The following is a 24,069-nucleotide window of genomic DNA, read 5'->3' on the forward strand; positions in this document are numbered from 1 at the left end:
GTTGGTTACCGATGTTTCATATATGGATGTCTTATTCTCTTCTTCTCTTTCTGCAGTTGAAAAACATAGACAATACCATGATCATGAAGAAACAGCAGAGATGATGGCAGCCAGGATTGACAGAGATGTTGTAAGTGAGAAACTACAAGTGATACTGCTTAATATCTGTGAAATTTTGCATCTCTACTTTGTGGGAAGACTTTTTCCACACGGGAAATTCAGATCTGGAGGAAAGCTTTCCAGGCAGCCTATGTTTGTTTGGTAAACCTAAGAATGAATAGATGGTAGTAGTATTTCTTTTTCTTTCTCTCTCTCTTTTATTTTTTTCCCCCTATTAAAAAGACTCAAAAAAAAAAACAAAAAACACCAAAAAAAAAAAAAAAACACGACTGAATGTTGATGTATTGTTTTCCACTGTGAAGAGCTGGAAATATAAATAGTAATTTTGTGTGGTAGACTAAATTCAGCAAATATGTAAGGATAAAAAAATCCATCCATTTAGTGGGACTTAGGTATGTGCAATACAAAACATATGGTCATTTCTGAAGACAGGTGGATTATGTATATGTATAACCTGAACTTTTTTTATATATAAGCAACAACATTGGGCAGGTCCTATGATGTATGTGGTATTAAATATTGTCCCATTTGTCAGGTGTAACGTTCTACTTTTCTACTCTGCTGTTGCCCTCAGCAACATCAGAGGATCTTAAGGAAGGGATGTTGGGGCCTGCTGAATGGGTGTATATGAATTTTCCCCCGAGGCTTCTTCATTCTCCTCCACTTGCTCTTTGAAAATATTCTTCAGAGACCACTTCTCTATAAAACCACATTCTGACATTTCAACAGATAGTTTAATACTTCGTGCTACAGGGGATTATGAAGTTATAATGTTTAGGAAACATTATAGGAAAATGCTGTCCTTTCAAATAATTAGATTTTTTTTTTTCATGTACTGTGAGAGAAAACGTGAGGTGTGAACAAATTGTATAATTGCAATTTGAATTTAATAATCTTATTGCTTATATTGTAAAAACTTCCAGTGGCCCTAAGCTTTTAAAAAAACTAAGAGCATAATGAATCAAATATTGAATGTTTTAGCATGAACTTTGTTCCAAGAAAGCTGCTTGTGTCTGAAAGTGTGATCATTTTTATTTCTGGAGTGTTTCTGTTGTAGATTCTGTAGAGAAGCTGTTACTTTTCTTTTCTCCCATAGCAAATTCTGAACCATATTTTGGATGACATTGAGTATTTTGTTACTAAGCTTCAAAAAGCTGCTGAAGCTTTTGCTGAACTTTCAAAGAGGAAGAAAACTAAGAAAAGTAAAAAGAAAGGACCTGGAGGTAGGAGTTCTTACTGCACAAAATTCTGTTTCTCTAGGAATCACTGAGGTAGCTAGAAAACGTGTCTATTTGTGTTGTTTGGTTTATTTTTTTCATAAGTATGGTAATTTTCTTACACTTTGAGCACAAAAAATCCTATGCAGTATATTCTTACAGGGAAACCCATGAAAATAATTTGCTTGAAGTCAGTGGGGAGTGACTAATTATAGATCTGACCACAGAATATTCTCACTGTTATTGTTCTCTATTTATAAAATCATGCAAGTTGGTGAATTTATTATGTATTTATGTGTTTACTCTATCTGTAATATTTATAGAAGTTATATACCATGTAAATTGATATATAAAAATCTGATTTTGTTAACCAGAGGGAGTTCTTACTCTCCGTGCAAAACCACCACCTCCAGATGAATTTATTGACTGCTTCCAAAAATTCAAGCATGGCTTCAATCTTCTGGTAAGTGACCATTGGTGGATATGGTGGTGTGAGGCATTTAATAACAATTTATTGTTGGGAGAGTTGATGTCAAGTATAATACAATCTTTGTTTTCCCTACCCCTGCAAATGAATGTGGGTGTCAGTTTTGCTATGTTGGTTTTCCTATGTCTTATTCCACTAGTAGGATGTGAAGAACTAAAATTACGAAAGATAAAAGAGGAGACAGAAGAATCAGTAACATGATGGATTTGCTTTGTAGTGATTTTTAAGTTTTCTTGGATGTCCCTGCTATTCAAGAGGGTGTGGATGCTTTATTATTGATGCCCCTGAAGGAGCTACAGAAGGTCTTGTCTTTGGGAATGCATTAATCAAGTTTTCTGCCTTCTGTCTAGCTTTCTTGGTGCTTGTTCATGCACAGAAACCTTGTGGGTCTAAATGCTGTACTGCTGCCAACTGTGCAGAGGTGGTAATGCCAATCAGGGAATTGTGAGTCTGAGTCTGTGTTGCCCTGGTCTCCATTGCTCTTTCAGAAGGAGCAAACCCAGAAGTAGGTTCTTAAAAAATGCTGGTATACCTGGAAATGTAATTTTGTTTGGTCCTTGGCTGGCACAGAGAAAGATAGTTCAGATGGCATGTGACCTGGTCGTAGACTTTCACCATTTTCTTCTCCATCTGAGGCTGAACTATGACAAGAGCAAAGCTGGCCACCTCTGGCCTAGGTTGATCTTTGAGCTTTGGGATGCTGCTGCTCAAGTTCTCTACACAGTGACTAGATGAGCATACATCTATTTCAGCATTGCTGTGATTGTTCTTTTCCTGGTTCTTTAAAACTTTTTACTTAGGAAATTTGAGTATAAATTGTAAAAGAATTCTGAGGAATGTTTGTGGGGATCATGGCTCTGTTACCTATTTGTCAGCATCATCTGCTGTGGACTTAATTTGATTTTATTCTGCCATGCCCATCAGACTCTCTGTGCTTGTTGCTGTCATTATATAGGACCTTTCTGGCCTCAGAATGCTCCATCTGACAAATTACTGTCACTTTATAGGTCTCGAAAAAGCAGAAGTGCTAATTCAAGTGCCTTCTCCTGCCATCTCCTCTTCTGCAAGTGCTATGAAAGGAAGGCAGAAGTGGGGGACCTTCAAAGCCTTTAGTTTCAGATACTGACTGTCTCTTCCAGCACTGGGGAAGCTATTCCAAAGGAGAAAATTGTTCTTGCATTCACTAAGTCAAATCAGCTTTTTTCTTGGTCTTGGGGAATGAATTCTGATTGCAGGGCAGTTGGAGATATTTAGAAATGTTAATAATATTTGTGTTCAGTGGTTTTTTTTGGTTGGTTGGTTGGGTTTTTTTTAAACCTGTACCGAATGCTGTGATTCTGACCTTAAAGGATTGGTGGTTGGGAGAGCAGATGTCTTAGAATATGCCGATCCTTCTAAGTAACAGTGCTTGTAATGTTCAATTTTTCCATTCTTAATTCTTACCATGTTCTGTATTTAAATTAGTTTTTTCACCTAAGAACAATGTGTGCATCTTTGAATCTTTATCTTCTGTGCTGGAGAAGAAGCAGTTGTTGCTTTGGTGCTCAGCAGCATCTAGGGCCTGGTTTCTAATTATTGCACTTGAAGAGCTGTGCTTTAGCAGTGCTTTTCTTCAGCATTGTTGCAGAAGCCACAGCAGCCTGAAGTTTCCACTTTCTAGTGCTTTATGTCAGACATGGAAAACTGTATAAAATGAAGATTCTAGTTTAAAAATAAAAGGAGTAGCTAGAAGAATAAAATCTTTGCCAGTGAATGGAAACTATTTTAAAACACTATGTTGGAAGCTCCTAGAAAATGCCACCGCCTGTCAAAAAAGCTTTAGAAAGACTGAAAGTAAGTTGTTATGACTGAAGAACAATGTATAGGAAGTTATTAGAAGTAAATGCACATCCTCCTTCTTTCTTCATTTGGAGGCACATGCTGGAAAGTTAGATGTAAAAGTAGAATGAGGCTAGCCAAAAGCAGTGTGAAGAACAGATGGCAAGATGCAATAGAAACTACTATAACTTTGAAAAACATGTTCTCGCATGCTTCTTACTTCTGGACCCTGCAGGGCCAATGGGTGATCAGTAAATAAAAGAAGTCCTCCAAGAAGCTGTATCAGAGAAAGTATGTTTTTTTTAATGCATATATTTACTTGGAAAAGCTTGATAGTGGACAATATATTAATGAAAACTTTTTTGTTATTGAGAGCATAAGAGATTACCTGTTTCAAATTGAAAAACTGATAACGGGTTAAAGAACAGCAAATGAAAATGGCAAGTTACAGGCAGATGACTAGAAGCCCTGTTTGAATGGGCACCACTCATCCATCTATTCCAAAAACTAAGTCAGCAAACCACACAGTAATGTGTACAACCTCTCTCAAACTTCCTTTCTTCCAGAGGAACAAAAGTGGTTAAGGTAATGCTTGTAATCTTTAAAGCCATTCCAATGATATGAGGGAGTAAGACAATCAGGTACCCCTGAGGTACCTACACATGGGATGCAGTTTGTAGGCAGGTATATTAAATTGAGGAAGAAGCAGACATGCACTTGCAAAACAAAATAATGCCTAGAAATTCATCGATTCTTTGATTTTTGTTTATTTGGATTTTCAAAATATATCCAACCAGGTTGCACACTCTGAAGTTTTTAAAGAAACTGAGCTACTGTGAGGCTTCTTATATTCTTTGGTGAAAGAGAAAACAAATTATGGGACTAAAAAGCTGGTTCTCAAAGTGCAGTAAATTTAGCAGAGAAGTCCCACACATGCAAGGCCAGACTGGATAGAGCTTTGAGCAACCTGGTCTAGTGGGAGGTGTCCCTGCCCATGCAGAAAGAGTTGGAACCACGTGATCTTAAAGGTCTCTTCCAATCCAAACCATTCTAATATTCTATTAAATATCTCATGATAGTAAATAAAGTGACAGATGAAATTTAATATTGATAGATATAATAGAACATGGACAGGTGGGGAAAAATCTCACCTATAAACCAAGTCAGAACAAAATGTTTATGTACTACAGATTCGTGTGAGAATATCATCTATGTTCAATGGTGATCGACCAAGCAAATGTTAAGAACCATTAGGGAAAAAATGAAGAGCACTAATATGCTGATATGTTCCCTGGCCTTATTTTCTTCTCAGTGTAGTGAAATTGAAGAAGGTACAGGGAAGACAAAAATACTTGAAGGTATTACTTTTGCTTGGAAAAGACCAAACAGAAGAAGAATAAAATGATTATCCCAAGGGGAGTGGTAGATTCCCCCACGTTAGACAGTTTTAAGTCTCAGCTTGACAGGTTGCTGAGCCATCTCATATAAGCTATAGTATTACCTAAAAAGGTTGAATCAGATGATCCTTGAAGTCCCTTCCAACCTGGCTTTCTATGATTCTATGAATTCTGTAAATGATTATGAGGATCACTAGGAAAAGCAAGTAGAGAAGAATTGCTTAGTTTTCATTTGGAAAAGAACCATAGAATACTTACGAAACTAGAAGGTGGCAAATTTCCAAAGGAGATGCTTCTTTACAAAGCATATAGTTCAGTTATGATACTTCTTGTTTTGCACAATAGATACTAAAGATAAACATGGATTCAAAAGCAATTAGATGAATGAGTGCTTGCATTTAGTAGAAGTTGCAGTCAAAACACTGGGCTTAGGTGGACCTGTGGCCTGACCAGGGATGGTCATTCTTACGTTAAGTATTTATTGTCATAAAAGTTAACCTTTTTAAAAAATGTAAAATTTTCCCATTCCTTCAGGCCAAATTAAAGTTCCATATCCAGAATCCTAATGCAGCTGAACTGGTTCATTTTCTCTTCACCCCACTACATATGGTAAGGTTTTCTAATTTTTCTCAGTGTTTTCCTTCAGAGCTCTTGTATCTATATGCTCTGTAACATTTCCATAAGGATAAGAAGATTAAAATGCTGTGTCTTTGGACAATAATTAAGGAGAAAAGTGTGTATCTCAGTATGAGGTTCTCTCTAGAAAGTAATTGACATTTTTTTCTATGTATATTCCCATCTATCAAATATATTTAAATAATAATATTAATATTAAATAATATTTAGGTTTGTGTGTTAGCCTCTCAGAGTTCTTTGGGGTTTGTTTTTTTTGTAAGTAATAGATATTTCCTAGCAGAACTGTAGGTAAGTTATAATCACAGTAACTTCCTTAATGACAATGTGTATGTTTTTGTATTATTTTAATACTTGGATTCAGGTGGTACAGACGACAGGAGGTCCAGAGCTTGCTAGTACAGTACTCAGCCCCCTCTTAACAAAAGATACCATAGACTTCCTGCGATATACTGTCACCAGTGAGGAAGGACAGTTATGGATGTCATTGGGTGATACATGGACCAAAGCCAGGTGAGAAAAATCCTTTGCACATTTTAGAGATGATCTCTAAACTCAGTTTTATTGATATGATCTTAATCAGGTTATCCACCCCTCAATCAATTCGATATTAATTTGTATGGCTTTGGATTCTTTAGAACTATTCTTTGAAGTTTTTGGAAAGGAACACTTTAGCCTCAGAGGGGTTTGGGACTTGTTTGATTTTAGGGGTCTCAAGGAGAGAGAAAAGTGCAGACAGAATTTTTTTGCCTTGTCCGTGTTATCAGGAAGGTCTAGATATAACCTCTTGCAGTCATGTTTTTGAAACTGTGCCTTGTGCATTTCCAGTTTTGTTCACCATTTTTCACCATTAGATTTCCACCCCAGTTATCTGGACTTCATTAAAAATTAACTTGAAGAAACTGCAATAAAAAGTAACAAAATACTGAAGAACAGGATACAAATTTTTATTTCCTATTTTTATCAAAAGCTAAAAATTTTACTATGACTGTACTTCTTCCAAAGCACCATAAAGCCATCAAGAAAATGCTTATCATCGTTAAACAGTTTTTATTGGCTGAACCATATTATGTGTGCATGCCCTATGGATTGCACTTAATGGATTTACTATTATGGTTACACTTAGCTAAAAGTAACTATTTTTTGGATTGTTGTTTAAGTATATGGTTGGAAATTTCTTAGTTAAACAGAAAAGCTTAAATTAACAAAGTGTATTTTAAATCTATAATCTGTGTTAGCCAAGTACATTGATGATTGTTTAGTACTCTATCACTTGGGCTGGAAATGCATGATGTATTTTGTGTTTATTAGTCTTTGCTCTTAGATTTCAAATTTGAACAGAAATATCTACCAAGGGGATTTTTTTTAATTAACTGTTTGATTAAAAATTAGTTTAGTGCTTTTTGGTAAGGAAGGATGCATGGAAAGCCTTAGAGCACAGAGTGACAAACATCCTCAGAGTAGGGAGAGTGATGCATAGGTCTTTCCCTTCCTAGAGCTCACTCTTCTCTTGCACCAGGAATGTCCAAATTTGTCCTTTGGGCTGCTACAAAATGAGCTAGAAACAGGAATTGCAGCTCCTTGTGATTGCCAGAGACCTTACCCTAGCAAAGCACCTCTCACTTGCCAACCTGCTTCAGGCTCTGCTGGCTTCACAGCAGCTTGTGGTGGGACTGGCAGTGGAAATTGCTGCATAACATTGGAACCCCTGCACAGAAAATGGATCACTGGGTAAAATATTGGGCTCCTTGTCTTGGGAACTACCATCATCATTCATTTAGTCTATCCTGAAAAAAGTTTAATGGCAATATAATTATCTCATGTCGGGCAGTGAAGAACAAAGCACTTAGCATATAGTGGGTGACCTGTGCAGAATTAGAAATGATGGTCTGATTGATCTCGCCATCCAGAGATACACTGTGGTGTGTTGTAGCAGGAGAGGTGAATGATGAAACTCGAGGGTTACTGACCTAGCTCAGGCCTGCTAATAGGCTAGTAATTGCTGACTGCAGCTTGTGTGACTGGCAGCATTTGTGTCTTAATTTTGAGCAGTGTCAACTACAAGACTGTTAAAAGACTGTAGTGTACATTTCCATGTTTTTATCCACTGTGAAGATACAGTAGTATGCAAGATAGTGTGTTATGTACAGGGCAAAGGCAGAGTGTGAAAGCATTAATATTTAGTATTACAATAAAGAATGGTAATGGAGCTCTGAAAAAGTAATGAAATATTTTGAAAAGATCAATCCGGACTATAAATCAGCAATAATTTCTGTGTCTTAGAGCACGTAGAGTTGTTGTTTCTGTCAGTAAAAACTGTTGTTGAACTTATTCTTTTAGGCCTACATAGGCCTCCTAAGCTTCAATGCTTCATACGTGCTTTCAGACTTACTTATAAAGCAGGCTATTTCCTTCAAGTCTTTTGTCTGGTGTATTAACACAAACAGAACATTGCAATATCTTTCCCCATCTAACAACTAAAACAAACCCCAAATTTGTTTGTGATTGTTTCTTCTATTACTCATTCTTTACCACAGGACAGAAATTTGTTGTTTGTTTTGTTGGGTTTTTTTCCACTGTCAAGTCCTTATGGCAGGAGGCAGTTTCTTTCTGCAGGGCACAGCAGGGAGCATAGCTGTCTATAATTTTTTTTCTGCTGATTTTCTGTTTTTTAGGACAATTCTGCCTGTATCGTAATCCCAGTCTCTCCTCTATACTAATAAAAATTCCAAAGTATTTCCATTTTTTAGGAAGCTTGCTAAACCAATCTTTGTACGGCCCTTGATAGAGATCTCCAATTTACTTTTCATGCAGAGCGGACTGGCCCAAAGACCATTTTATTCCACCATATGTCCCCCGTTTCCGAAATGGTTGGGAGCCTCCTTTGCTGAACTTCATGGGTGCTCCAAAGGAGCAAGAACTCAATAATTTGGCTGAGTCTGTGGCAAACGTTGCAGAGCAACAGCGGAAGCAAGAAATGAAAAGACTATCAACTGAGGTAGGTTACCTGCTACAGCATTTTGTAAATTAGCTGAAGGGAATACCAACCACTTCCCCAAAAAAATATTATGTGACATTATTGGGGTAACTGTGCTCTGACTTCTGCGACATCAGTGCAAGCTCGTGATACTTCAAGTTATACAAAACTAAAGGCAGGTTCAGCCACCAGAAGTATGATTAGGAAAAACAAGGCTTTTGCCTGCTACTCTCCTTGAACTTGGTGAACTTTCCCACCTCAGCTGGGAGGACAGTCCAAGCCTCTACAAGTTCGATTCTTGCCCTGTGCTTTCAGATTCCAGTGATTTTGATCATATATACTTCAAGTAGAATTTGAACCAAAGTGTTCTCGAATGTGTTTCCATGCACAGACACACAAATGGAAAGAAAAAAAAACACACCACTTTTTAAGGAATTTTGGATTTAAGCTGCTTCTTCACAAATGTGGAATTTAGCATTCCTTTAATTAATTTATTGACATGTTCACTGTATTGCAAGAAAGTATTTAGAGTCATGCCATGTCAGGTAATTTAGACCTACTTCTGAAAACAACTGCCAATTAGAAGAATTACAAGACAGAAACATTTTACCATACTTTTCTCCCAAGCACAAACCAGATTATTCTACTTAGAGAATCGAAACGTGCACCATCACCTAAAGCTTTCAGAGAAACTGGAGTGCTATTTCTGACTAAATTCCCTGAGAAACAAGGGGTCTGACTATAAAGATACTACCCCCTACTCTTCTTCAGTAGAGTTGCCCAGAAAATGTACTTTGGTTTATGTGAAAATTTTAAGAAAAAAAAAGTGTATTTTGCTGCTTCTTAATTCAGGGGAAAAAAAAGCTATTGCCTGTTTAAACATAGAAACCTTTTTGTTTTCATAGAATCAGAATGGTTTGAGTTGGAAGGGACCTTAAAAATCATCTAGTTCCAACCCCCCTGAATGGGCATTAGACCAGGTTGCTCGAAGCCCCATCCAAGCTGCCCTTGAACACTTCCAGGGATGGGGCTTCTACAGCTTCTCTGGGCAACCTGTTCATGTGTCTCACTACCCTCATAGTGAAGGATTTCCTCCTCATGTCTAATCTAAATCTCCCCTCTTCCAGTTTGAAACTGTTTCCCTTTGTCCTATCACTGCATGTCCTTGTAAAAAGCCCCTCCCCACTTTCCTGTCATCCCTTCTGGTACTGGAAGGCTGCTATAAGGTCTCCCCAGAGCCTTCTCTTCTCCAGGCTGAACAACCCCAGCTCTGTCAGCCTGTCTTCATACGAGAGGTGCTCCAGCCCTCTGATCATCTTCATGGCCCTTCTTTAGCCTTGCTCCAACAGTTCCGTGTCCTTACACTGGGGCCTCCAGAACTGGACAGAGTACTGCAGGAGTGGGTCTCACAAGAGTGGAGTAGAGAGGGAGAATCACATCTCTTGACATCCCACACTTCTTTTGATGCAGCCCAAGACACAACTGGCTTTCTGGGAAGCTTTCAGAAGCTTTTTCTCTTGGGAGCACATAAACTTCAATTTAAAATTAAAATTTATTTTTCTCTTATAGATTTAGTTTCAATCAAGTGTTAGCTGGTCCCAGATCCCCTATTAAGCAGCTGTGATATGGAAGTGCACCAAAGAATTTTCTAGGTTCAGTCCACAGACTTTCCTATCTTCCTCAAGTACATTTTAACAAAATAATACTGGGTTTTATGTTACTTTTATAAGAGGAATAATATAGTTTTTCATCACTTGGGAAAAAAACGCACACATGAAAGAAGATTCAAGGGAAGGATTATTGGCTGTTGTGAGACAGTGCTGTCTTGCAGAGCAATTCTCTGATTGGAGACAGCAAAGGTTCCCCAGAAAACTTTGATCAAAGCTGCCTATGAGAAGCTTGTCACAAGAAAACTTTGTCTTCATGAAAATCTCCAGTAGTACAAACAAACAACAACAACAACAAAATCTCCTCAGTTATAGGAGACAAATTGGGTAAAACATCTGCCAAGGTATGAAGGAGAACATGGTACATGTTTGATTACTTAAGACACCGTTTGGCTTTACGGCTAACAAGATACACAAGAATAAGTGTACCAAAACCTAATTTATTTCAAGTGATTAATTTTGAGGAAAAAAAAAGCTTTTTTAGTAAAGTTAATGTGCACAATAATGTGAAATGTAGCTGTTGTCATTGCTGTCACTCCCTTGCCTCGTCTCCCAAAAAAGTTTCATCAAACATTGTCTCATTGTTTCCCTGCTGCTCTGCATTTACATGCAGTTTGTTTGTTGGGTGGTTTTTAACACTATGTTCCTTCTAAATTAAAAAAAAAACACAAAACAACAAAACAAATAAAAACCCCAGGCAAACAAAACCTAAACAAGAAAAATAATATTGAAAACAGAAGAACATTATTTTTTCTATTCTGATAATTGTAAGAATTTAATTTGTTACACTATATATAATAAGTTAAAACACTTTATTTTGGGGGGGAAATATATTGAGGGATTTAGGTTGCTTGTGTTTCAAGGAGCAAATGTCACTCTTTTTGGTGTCAGTAACATTGGTTGGTTTGGTAGCTGTTTGTGCCAGCTTAGTCTCTTCATTCCAGCCATCAAAAGACCAAGAAAAGTAAAACAAGTCCCAGTTCATTGAAGGTGTTTATGTGCCTGGCACCTGGGATGTCAGGCCTTGGTTTCATGACTGTTGCCGATTCCTGCATGGTCTTGAGCAAGTCGTTTAACCTCGGTACCTTGGCTGCCTGCACCAGTGCCTCCTCAGCACATCTCCAGGGGGAAGAGCACTGAGCTGCCTAATAGCTGTGAAATGCTGGAGGTGCTCAGCTGGAAAAAGCTGCAGGAGTGCAAAAATGCTATATGGCTGCAGCAAAAGGACTGCCCTGCAGTGAGTGATGCCTGAATAATTATACTTTTCCAAGTCTGCCCGTAGCAGCTTGTGCAAAACGTGCTGGAATAATAAGATGAGAATTGAAGTGTTTGTCTCTTGCCACTAATTGGCCTTGTGTCTCAATGTGACACTGCTGTCGGTGTGACATTGCTCTCCTGAGGACGGAGTTTGCATGTCAAGAGCTGTGCTGTGCTGGGAGTGGAGAAGGGGGTGTGTGCAGCTGCTCTGCCTGCGTGGAAGGGACTGTTCTTTCTTATGGCAAAGTGCATGGGAAGCTCCTGCTCATGAGAAACTTGCTTTTTTGTTGTGTTTTTTTTTGCTTCCCCCTCCGCCCCCACCCTCAATCTTAAGATGTAGCCACACACACAGCTTCATGCATTACTGAAGTGAACTGGTGATAGACAGTCCAGTGAGGCTAAGGCGATGTAAATAATTTGTATTTGAAGTTCCTGCTTTCTGGGTGGTTTTTGGTGTAAGGTATAAGCTAGGTGATACTTGAGTTTTTTTCAAACATGTCTTAATAATATAGTTTTAAACAATATTCTATGTGTATAGGGTTTAACTTGCAGTTTTAATTTCATAAACTCTTAGCCCCACAGGCAAGTGTCTCTGGATGCCAGATCAGATACTTGGAGGCAGAAATGAATTGGGTAGCTGTTCAGTAGCTACACAGGCTGAGGGGAAAAAAAAACAAACCAACTGCAAAATCAGGTTCAAGATTTGGCAACTTCTGATGAATCTCAACTGTTCTAACTTGTGCAACTGGATGACAGTTATAAGGAAAAGATCTAGAATGAACAACTTCAATATCATAATCTCCAGAAGTGAACTGCTTATCTTGTTTTTGTTTTGGGAATTGTTGGTAAAATAATTTTTACTCAAAGCTGAGTATCATTGCTGGATTTAAGGTGGATTTTTTAAAGAGTTGCTGTTTAAAAAGAGTTTTCCAAAGTCTTGAATATTCTTATATATGTGCTTGTGATACATTTTGATTGTTTTCCTGAATTAAAATCCTGAGTTAGACTGTCACCTTTATATTTGCATTTCTTTTTTTACTTCAGTCATGTGCAGTGAAAGGGTGACATAAATGAGCCATTTGATATTGTAATACTGCAATAGAGTGAGAATTTTACTTCAGAGGTTTTATTTCTTATGTAGACTTACTGTTAGCTAGCTAGAGGTTTCTGGCTTTAAGTTTACACCTAGAACAAAAGCTGAAAGCAGTTTCTTGGTGCAGTTTATTGTAAAGCCATTCAGCCATTATTTATAAGTTTTGTTGCTGTAGTGACATCTGAGAGATGGCACCAACCTTGCCCCAAGAGAGCTGTTTTTCTAAAGAATATCCACTGCAATATTAATGCAGCGGGATGACTTAGGATAGAAATTCTTTTATTCGTGTCCTTTTGATCTCCCAATTTATGTATTTGAAATGCAGAAGTTATTAACTTTTCATAGCAGAAGCACAGGCACCTGTGGATGTGTGACAGGAACCTTAGGGGTGCTGGATTAAGTGAGGTAGGAGGTGCTGCTGATGACACTAATCCACTTTGTGGCTTTGTTTCTCTTTTGTCTTCCAGCCTCCTGGTGTTCCCGACTACCCTCCCTCAGATGGGTATGCATTCAGTAACACAGTGTACAAAAGAGGGCCTCTGCTGGACCAGGGGGCAGCTGTTGCTGCCTTTAAGCAAACTGTTAGCCGACATGTAGATAGGTAACGCTGACCCACGTGGTGCTGTGGATAACTGTCCCCACTTGTTGCTTTTTGGGGTGGTGGTGTCTGTAATTACCTCTGGTTGTGTCTGGAGCTGATCATTATTTCTATGAGGAAGCGATTCTGGTTAGCAGTGGGTATTCTGCTTTGGCTTCTCCAAGGCAGATCACAAAGACTCTTTTAGTATAATTTTTATGAAACTGCCCAGTTAATGTATGCTGTTAAAACTACACTTTTGTAAAATAAGGTATAGTAGAATTCCAACCCCACTGAGAACACAGAATCCTCCTGTTTGGGTTCAAATTTTATTTCTGTGTTGTTCCATGTTTTTAAACATACTCTTTACTCTTTCTAGAACTACAAAGAATGAAAAATCTGCTCTGAGATTCATCTGTCCTTGTTCTGGATGATTGTTTGATTTGTTTAGCTGCTCACTGAGTGCTCCATAGTCTCCTGCTTTTGTATTCTGGGCTAGTGCATAAATATCCACTGTCAGAAGAGTAATTCTTTGTTTCTTCCATACTCTTTCAAATAGTACAAAAAATGCTCTGAAGTGTTTGTATAGCAACCAGTGTCTTTTTGCACATCCTCTTTCATCCTCTTCATTTTAGCCTAAATCTGAATAGTTGATAAGATCAAATGCAGTGATCCTCGGAGTCTGTGGAGAATTTATACTAATACAAACTGTGAAAGTAAATCAGTAAAGCAATGTTGGAATTGCACCCCCATGCTAAACCATAGTTCATGTACACTATATTAAGTATATTTTAGCTTATGTGCCACAGAAGATGTTTAAGTTAAGGATTTGAGTTCAGATCGCTGGTTAAGACAACATTAATATAACTCCTTTAATGAAAACCTTCACATAACTCCTAGTTCTGAGCCATGTGCTAAAACTTCCTGTTAATCTGCATGCAAACATGGAATATGTGGTGTTTTGGGTGAAGATTTGAATATTTTCCTGAACTTTGGATTTAGTCTTCATAACAACAACAGCAGTAGTAGCCATCTCTACTCTTTTTCTCAAACTCGGTTACTTTTTGGATTCTTTTCTCAGCTTGAAATCTAGATGATCTGTTCTTTAAATTCCTTTTTATCTGGAGTGTAATAAGACCTGTTTTGTCCTTTCAGAGAAAGAATATTCCATGCAAATGTTGCTGCCTCCATTTCAGGTTTAGAGAATGGGGCTTATTGCATTGAACTATTGATGATATCAGTGTATCTGGCTGCAACTGAAAGAGTCATTCAAGCTTTCTTTGTGGAGGGTAAAGAGAAATGGGTGTTTCTAAGAAGCAGTTCACATAGGGTGAAATTAGTCTTTTGAAAGATATGAAATGAGACATGCCATAGTTGGTGCCCTTTCCTCACCATAGACGGCAGGAGGGAGTCTAGATGGCTGGTACTGATGCAGACGTCAACGCTGTGCCCGTATCTCCCAGTCTGTTCAACACAGTAAACTTGGATTTGTTAAATGGCTCCTGAGACATATAATAAATGCCTGGTAGGAGCTCATTATTAGGGAAAGCTAGTAATATTTATTATCCCAAGTAATTTCCATTTAAAGATAAATTTTAAAGCATCTGTGAAGAAACAGATGGGGGAGTGCGTTTGGGGGAGGGAGTGAGGAATTCAGGCTGACCCTTTAGCCATTGTTTGCTGGTCCTTGTTGAAAGCTGGTATTCCTAATGGCTGGTCCAAAGGCAGTGACTACAGACACCCACTGTCTTCTGAGGAACAGGTAGGTTACATGTTGTCCAGGAAAATTTTGATCACAGGGAACTTCAGTGAGCCTTTTTCCAGCATGCTAGGACCTCCAGTAAGGTGTGCTTTCCTTGGGTGATGTAAACTTTCCGTGTGTTATTAGGTAAATCAGTGACTCTCTCTCATGGTGAAAGAGCACTGAATAGTTTTTCAGCAAGTTCTATGATGTTTCAGAGTGGTATGGTGTGTAGTATGGTTTTGTGCTGTCATTTGAAGAAAAGCACCCCTTAAGTCTGTGTAACCCACTAGGCTCCCATGCAGCATGCACAGGAGAGCAGAGGTTGCAGTATATCCATTCAGCAACACAGTGGAGAATGGATGGAGGGAAGCGTTGAGAGTATTTGTGTCCTGAGTAAACTGTTTGGATCATTGAGCTGGCTTGAAGAATTGTGGTCTCTTCAGAAATGTTCAGCCACTGCCCAGCCTGTGTTCTGGGGACATTGCTGTGTATTGCAACATAGTGGAGTAGGACTGAAATGCAAGCACTTTTAAAAATTCTTCTTGAATTATGTTTTTTGAAGGGAATCAGGATAGTTAGGTGTGGACAAGGTTGGAAGACACAGTGAGATGAGTCTGGAAAGGCAGCCTAGAAGTAAAAGTACCTTCAGCAGTATGTTAGTCTTATCCCTGAAATAGTAAGAAAAGAGCTGAAAATTATATGAATTTTGAGTGGATGGTGGAAAAACATGGGATTTTTTCACTCATCTTTCAGCCTCATAACAAGTATTCTGCAGCCTGAGGTTCATCTCATGTTTTTCTTCTTAAACATTTTTAGTGTTTTCCCTTTCTTTCAAATAATCTTTCCATCTAAATAAGACTCTTCCTTTGTTCCGCTCTTCAAGTCAAGTGAGACAGTTCTCCACAGCCATGCAGTAGCTAGGTAACTGCTGGATTGTTCAGGCACACCTGGGATCCACGGTTACACAGCATCAACACTGACCACCATCTGCATTTGTATCCCTGTAATATGTGATGTTCTATGCACATTTCAATCCATTGATTGCTTCATGTTTTTATTATCTATTTGGATGTGGGTTTTTTTTAAACTTTACAACCTGGTATGGATTTGGGTTGTTGGGCATAATTTGCAGGAAGTGAATAAAGTTACTGTTTCTTTTGGACTTGTTTTGAGGGGATTGGGGAATTCTCACCTTGAAGAGGTACTACATCAAAGAAACTAGTAGCTTCTTACCCAAAGGCATTCTGAGCAGGACTTTTCTCATGGAAACAGAAGAGTTAAACTGTGGTATGCCTTGTTCTACAATAAGCCCTGTTTGTAACTTCCAGGAAGTTATTTTTCATTTTTATTGATACTGTAACTCGAGGTTGTTAGAGCTGTTGGTATCTTATGGTCTGATCCTACAGTAGGTGAGCATTTTTAATAGCTTAATTCAATTGGTTTTAATGGCAAAAATGTATTAATCTATTACATATTTGCAACAATATATGATGAATGTTAGAAAAACAAGTTTATACAAAGCACAAGGTATCAACTTTATACTAAGTGTAGTTATTTGTTTACATGGCAAATAATTGTTTAACCTACTGCAGGACGAAAGGCTGAATATAGTATACATGTTTATTTTAAAACAATGGCACCTGCTAATCTAAGTTGTTATCACACATGAAAGCAGTGAGCCGATAAAGATTACTAGTTCCTCAGACCTATGTAGCTCAACTGCCACTATCTTTTGTTTTTTTGGTGGGTTTTTTGGCACTTAAATCAGTGTGTTATGAATAGAGAGATCTACAGCAGCACCATGTTAGGGTGGGGTGGGTTTTTTTGTTTAATGTCTTGCAGGTTGTTGGAAGAGAGGCCATTTTGCCATGTTTCTATTTGCTTGAATGTCTCACTGAACAACTGTGATCTTTGCTTCACAGAAACTATGAAGCACACAATAAAGCACAGGCCAAGAAATATGCCAAATGCAAGTATGAATTTATGGCAAGAAACAACAGTGAGCTTTCTGTCATGAAAGAAGAGATTGTGGAGGTAATTTGTTTTGCAAAGAGAAGACTTCAGTTTCTGGTACTGCTCAAAACTAAGGGTGCCTTTGAAGTGGGCAGCGTGGCTGTTCTTAATGATTACTTCAATGTGTTTGATTTCTCTCCCGTAGTATGAAAAGTTTAATTCATTTGTTTTGCATCATAGACCAAATAAACAGAGATTCTGCATAGTTTAATTAATTAGTTTTGCATCATAGACCAGATAAACAGAGATTCTGCATTGACTTATGAATTGATGCTGTAGAGGAATATATTTGTGTGTTTGTTCTGTCTGCTCTGGTGTTGCTTTTTAAAAATTAATTCACTAGTATTTAAATAACTGGCTCTGGCAAACACTATATGTGTATGCACAGGGCATAGTGAAAGACTGTCCTTTCATGGAAGAGTTGGTACCCTGAAAGCTGGACACATTTGGAAGGAAGGGAGCAACAAGGACAGAAGTTGTGTATGACATTGCACAACAGGTAGTCAGAATTTAGACTTTCTTGGCCATCCAACTCCAGGTCCCTGTTTAATTGGAAGTGCTCCCTCTCCAAATTTGTGTTTTCCTATGGCAATGCACTTTTCCTTGGGTTATTAGTAGTTAGTTATTCCTTTTAGCAACAGCGTAAAGGCTGTAGAGATGCCAGCCTTTCTGCACAAGTATTTGGTTTTCGAGGTTCATTTTACACTTTTCTTCCACATCTTTTCTTGAGAGCCATGTTTTGAAAAGTGTAGTAGTACCAGGTAGAATTAATAATGAGGATAATCAAGGAAGCCTACAGGGATTTTTAGGGACATGTGTGTAAGATCTGTTGGCAGTTGCAGAACCTGGCAAACTTATGATTAAGTTTTGAAATGATGCACAGCCTAAGTACTGGCAGGAGGAAAATCAGAAAGAGTATGTAATTAATTTACCAAATTATTTCAGATTCTGGATGACAGAAAGCAGTGGTGGAAGGTTCAGAATAAAAGTGGCAGCACAGGCTTTGTGCCAAACAACATTTTGGATCCTCTGAGGAATCAAGAAGGCGTTCTAGGATGGTCAGAGCCTGCATACACTCGCACCATCCAGGTACTGTCTGCTCCTTGGGAGCAAAGCTTTCTTTTCAAGTGTGCATGTCTGCATGTGGAGGAGGAAGAAATTCACAGCAAGGCTAAAATATTTGCATGTTCTACTGTTATGTCAAAACATTTATATTTCTTGTATATACTGAGGCTGATTTCTGTACTGCATAAGTCTAACATGAAAGTTAAGATAGAGAAACAACATGTTTTCCTTTAAGGGATTTTTTTTTTTTTCCTGCTTATTTGCTTAGATGTGGTAATTTAGATCCTAATGGATGTGTATGCATTTATTTTAATTGCAAATATCCTTTGTGGATTGATAGCTGTTGATGCCAAAGAAGGAGTTTGAATTATTTAAGGTAGGGTCATCTTTGTTTCTCCTAGGAGAATGAATGCTAACTTTTCTTTCTATTCTCTGTCTTTGTGTGTCTCTATCTTAGTCCTGAATTTATATAATTAGTGTAATTTTGGAGTAATAAAAAATAGGTATAATTGTTTTTGAATTCACAAAGCAGGTTTGTTGTTGTTTTTTTTTTTTTTTTTTCAATTACTATGGCTATGCATCAATAGCACTCTATTATCCTGACCTAATTTTGGTTTTCTTTCTTTCATGTTGTGGTGTGGAATTAAGATTTTTTTGTTGTTGCTTTTACATGTTGAACAGAATTAGAGGGTAAAATATTAAAAAAATAATAATGATCTTATGTCAGTGCGATTGTCGTCCTGAGTAAAGACATAAAAGGTAAAGCTGTAATGTGTATTTTTGGAAAACACTTAAGTGGACCGGAATATCATAAAATAAGAGGCTGTATTTTCTAAAACCTGTTTCTCCCCTTTCATATCTAATGATTTTGAAAGGTTAGGCAAACAATGTTGGATTAATCAGGAATTCTAGGCTCACCTCTGAAACTGACTTTTTTGGTCCAAATGCAAATCAAACTTCTGCTGAAACTTGAAGTTAAATTTCATTTAATTCAATCTAATATTCATTTCCTTGTGCCTACACACTCAAGCTGATGACTGAAAAATGAGAAATGCCATAATATTGCTGTTGACTGTCTCTGCTGCAGACTTCATCTAAAGCCCCAGTCAAAGGTGTCGCTCTGCTGGGTTCTGTGCACACGGCTATTGAGAAAGCTGCAGCTTTTGCAGCATTTCCTGTTTTGCCATGAATATGAAAAGCTCTGGAGAAACAGGTCCTATACCATTTCTGGCACAATAATGTGGTAGATGTATCTTGTTCTTGGTGGGCTTGAATCAGACTATTTCTAAGTTATCCCTATTCCTAATTATTTGCCAATAACGCATGAGCTCACTCCAAATTGCTTATGGTTTTTGCCAGTGTGTGAAATGAAGTGTGTATGTAGAATACTTTTCAAATCCTGTTTCAAAGATCTGACTTTTTTTCTGGTAGTGCATGTTGTTTTGGGTGTTTGGACTTTGCCAGGAAATCCTGAGTGGACTGAATACAGTTTTGAGTAGAGGTTCATACACTACTCTTTGTAATGCACTTCATATTTTGAAGTTTTCTGTTTGAAATAATGACAGGACATGGGGAATAATAAAATAATCATTTTCACAAAGCATTCTCCATGGACCTATGAAAATTAGGGTCAGAGTACAACATTTAAGATAAATTTGTTTCTTTGCCTTCTGTCAGCTGGTTCCCTACAGTCCATAGTATGTTTTGTTTGTTAGCTTTATCGTATTCAAACATGGACTTGAAATACTGTGACATTATTTAGGAATATAAAGAATTACACAGGATAGAGGGAGACTGTACCAAGACATGTCAGTAAGGTTGCTCTTAACTTCATGGTGATTATTCTAATTTTAGCACTCCTGAGCGTGCTCATTTGTTTCTTTCTCTGCGATAGATACATGATTTGTTAGACATCTGTTTGCATAACCCTATTGATTTTTGTAACAGCTCTGTGAGACACGGCTGCTATTTCAGAGAGAAATGAGGCACTGAAGGGATGACTGCCTTGCCCAAGGTCAAACAGGAGAATTTGTGGGTATAGCAGGAAATGGAAGCAGTTCTATCAGTGCCTTTGGCACACCCTGAGCACGAGCAGGCTCAGTGCCTTGTACTACGCAGTTTTTGCTGGTCTCCTAAGTCATGATTGGTTTTTGAAAGACTGCCCCAGCTCTCTTCATGCTGCAGATAAGTGCTATATATAAGGCTAGCATGTTTCTTTACAGAATAATGACCTTCAAAGCACAACTGACTGAAGGATGTTTCTAAATGATTAGGAAAGATTGAGGATTCCACTGAAAGAAATTTTTTTTTTCAGTCCATTACTCCTCAGACAGACACCCTTTCTCTGAGAGATGGGTGCCTCATTATCACAGTTACTCTCAGAGTGCAAAATTTATTTTACTCTTGCTCTGTTCCATCTGCTAATGACTTCTGTCTCCACACACTAGATTAAACCCTGATTTTTTCTCGGTCTCTTTCAGGATCCAGGTCCCAGATAGTTACTTGAAAGCACTGAATTGTCTGATACTTGTAGGAACATTGCAAGCAATATCCTAGTTTTTTGCATCATCTTTGTGAGTCAAAGGCTGTGGCATTGTCTGTCTTCTAGGCAGTTGAATTAGTTGAATTAACTAATATTAAGTATTGATTGTCAGAGTTTACTGTGGTGTTGGTTGTTTAGTCTGCCCTTTTTTTGTGGACCAACAGTGGTCTTCTTCACTATCCCATTATACTTAAACAGTTTCCCAGGCACTATGATTTCTTCTTTTGTACAAATACTGCTAGCGAACCTAGGAAATTATCATAATATTTCCTATTTTGTATATATTTTATTAACATTTTTAATGCTCTTGAAAAAGAAAATGGAGGAACACAATTGGGATGGAAGTGTGTATCTTGGTGGGTATATTAATTAATCTCATGACAATCTTTGTGAGGTGAGACAGTTGTATTATCAGTGATGTGTATGAAATCCTGAGGCACAGAGGGTAAATGTTAAGCCAAATGCAGTACTCTTACATATAAAAAAAAAAGACTGGCCACACAAGTATGACAATGTATTTAAAATGCCTTTTTATGTTATACAAACAGCAAGACAAAAGTCTCCACCTCACCTGGGACACATGTCCTTTGCTATTCTTGGTGGTCTACCACCAAAACCTTTATTTCAAGTCTCTTTGTTTAAAAGCACACTTAAAGTATCTCTGTGGGAAGTTGTTTCCCCTCAAGCACAGCATTTGTGCTCCCGGTTAGTGTCACACCTACCTTTTGCCAACTGGTGTCTTTCCTGCAGATTATGAAGTATTTGATAATGAAGAGATGCAGTTGCCAGGTATTCATTTTGCAGTAGCTGAAAATATGTCATTATTTTTGACGAAGAACCAGTACCTCTTCTACCTTGTTTTGTATCAATTTCTGTTTTAAGTTGCATTTAGACCAAGACTTTTTCCTGGCTTTAGGGGGAAAGTAAAAAAAAAAAAAAAGTTGTTTCCCATTTTTTATACAAAAATTCACTGAATAGTTGTAAAAATTATTTTATTAATTATAGGAATTAAAAGTTTCCATTTGCCCATTATTTATGTATTTGTTTGTTTCTGTATTATAGAAATTAGGACTAATCCTAGCTAATACCACTTTGAAAAACTAAATTTTCTCTAAAGTTCTCTACCTTCCATCCTAATGTACTTCTTCCTTCTGCCAAGATCCTAACAAGGTGGGTATGTAAATCCAAGGAAAACATAAGTTCAATACACCCTGCAAAGAGCTAGTTAGGTGCCTTGTATGTTTTTTTTAATAGGCAGGTGGTTGTCTTGACATAATAGCTGAGCGTCCCAAAGGAAACTCCAGCAAATTGTCCCTTTTGGGTGTAGACAAGTAGCTCTCTTTAAGACAAGTTGGCTCTCTTAAAATATAGCCAAAGGAGGGAGTAGAGAATTAGAGGTTCTCTGTGTGAGTCTAAAGAAAACATCCAAACCACAATGTTGTTGACAAAACCAAGGCTGAATACTCTGCAACTCTTGGTGAATTTCTGTTGCTGTGTAAACAGGAATGTGGCACTGAAATGTTCAGAAAGAGTATTCAGGAAGCTCCGTCTCTGGGCTAAAGTAAGGAGAGCATTTCCCAGCACTAATGCTACTTAGGTTGTATCCAATGCCTCTAATGCTAAGTCTGTATTTGGCATAGCTTAAAGGCACATGTTCCCTGTTTTTTATTCCAAAATGTGTTTGAAAATTATTGGTTTTTTTACAATGATCAAGAATTAGGGTTACTGCTAGGACTTTTGTTCAAACCTGTTATTCTGCTTATATTAAAAACAGATCAAATTGTAGTGACTCCTGATTTTTTTCACAAGGTGCAGCTTGTAGTGTGTTGCAAGACACAAGAAAGAGCTTTGTCACCTCTATTTTTCTTTTTTCCTGTAGAAACAAACATTTTATAGCTGTGAAGAATAAAAAAAAAAACAAAACCCACAACCCAAATAGTCCCAAGAACCTTTTCTGATATAATCATTATTGTTTTACAGTTGCAAGTGTTCTCTACAGTCACCTTAGGAATTTTCAGTACATTGTCAGTTTTTTGTTTGGGTTTTCTTTTTCATTAAACCTCTTTCTAAGTTTTTGTCTGGGTATGTGCTTTGGAAAGAGCTCATTGGTTATACAGTGTCACATATGTATGTTTTGTAGCCAACACTCTGCTCGCTATTCAAAAGTAGAAAATAAGAATAACTCCCTTTGAATTAGTTACTTAGTGAGTAAGAAGAGGTCATTATTAGCACTGATGTTCTTTTGTTTTTAATTGCTAATGTGTATGACATTTCTGGAGTGATGTTGGAGGCAGTTTCTTTTTACCTCTCTAACAGTATTGTTCAATTTGATTTACTCCATTTTCCTCACAGCAATTGCTGGGAGAGCTTTCAGAGGTAACAAAATTACTCTTCTGTTATTGAACTTGAAAAATTTATTTTTTGGACTCTTTTAGTCACCCAATTTCATAGTGCATGCTTGTTTTGTTTGTAGCAATGAGTAGAAGTGAAGGGATGAATGCATGGATGTCCTCAAGAGATCTGGAGTTAAAAAAGGAAGTGTTAAAAAAAGAAATGTTAATATTATTTGAATGTGTAATTGACTCTTGGGCACTGTTCAACAAAACGTGAAGTGTATTTCAATGTGGTTTCTTCTGTAAATTTAGAACTTGAGTGATACTTCCAAGTTAATTTCTATTTTCATTCTAGCCAAGTCATTTTTATAAGGCTTGTGATTTGCAGTACAATGTATTTTTTAAGCTAAATCAGTAGCATCCACTGAGTGCTACACGTAGTGTTTAGCTATCACTTTTTCTGCATTATGATGGTAGTGATGTGCAGTTGATGCCTTGGTTTGTGGTGAATCCTCTTTACCATAAAATCCCTGCTTTGTTCTTGCATGGTGTTTAAGATGTTTGGAGCACACATGTGGGTACATTGTGGGGATAACAGTCTAGCAGTTGGAATCTGTGAATGAGATTTTAAAAATATCTGAATATTATTAGAATATTTTAATATATTTGAATTTTTTTAAAATTCATGGACCAGACTTGGCATATACCATAGTACATTTATATATTTTAAATCATAGTTTATTAGCTTTATACCTAGTAGGGCACTAAGACAGGTTTCTCAATTTTACATTATTCTCCTTGTTCTCTTTTATATTATGCATTTTGCTTGTTTTTTACATTTGAAATTTAAAAAAAAACCACATTTATTGTCTTAACATTGAAGTAGTAGAATACAGAAAAGTCAATCATATGATTTATTTCATTTTTAATCTCCCCACAATGCACTGTACAAGATGGACACAAAATAATGGATATTTAATGCCTTTGAACAACTAAATGCTAAGGGGAAAAAAAAGGCTTAATGAGGAATGTATTGTAAGACTCATGTTTCCTTCAGTAGCTGACTACTACAATGTAAGTGAAAAGGGAAACAAAAGACTTTTTTCCTAGGCTTAATTGACTGGCTGTA

General features: G+C 37.4%; 1 protein-coding gene across 5 annotated transcripts in view; it reads left to right on the forward strand.

Moving 5' to 3' along the window:
- Window positions 1-24,069, forward strand: part of EPS8 (epidermal growth factor receptor pathway substrate 8) — a 140,169-nt gene that overhangs the window by 102,067 nt on the left and 14,033 nt on the right. For 4 of the 5 annotated variants that reach the window (XM_051618442.1, XM_051618434.1, XM_051618426.1 and 1 more), the window contains 9 exons: window positions 57-130; window positions 1,217-1,343; window positions 1,712-1,800; window positions 5,574-5,648; window positions 6,037-6,185; window positions 8,487-8,670; window positions 13,134-13,267; window positions 16,910-17,021; window positions 17,946-18,089. In XM_051618442.1, the coding sequence (XP_051474402.1) occupies window positions 57-130; window positions 1,217-1,343; window positions 1,712-1,800; window positions 5,574-5,648; window positions 6,037-6,185; window positions 8,487-8,670; window positions 13,134-13,267; window positions 16,910-17,021; window positions 17,946-18,089 (1,088 nt within the window). The remainder of the gene's footprint in view (window positions 1-56; window positions 131-1,216; window positions 1,344-1,711; window positions 1,801-5,573; window positions 5,649-6,036; window positions 6,186-8,486; window positions 8,671-13,133; window positions 13,268-16,909; window positions 17,022-17,945; window positions 18,090-24,069) is intronic. The other variant, XM_051618462.1, reaches the window with a different exon arrangement.

Source organism: Apus apus, chromosome 1, assembly GCF_020740795.1.
Source record: "Apus apus isolate bApuApu2 chromosome 1, bApuApu2.pri.cur, whole genome shotgun sequence".
NCBI lineage: Eukaryota > Metazoa > Chordata > Aves > Apodiformes > Apodidae > Apus > Apus apus.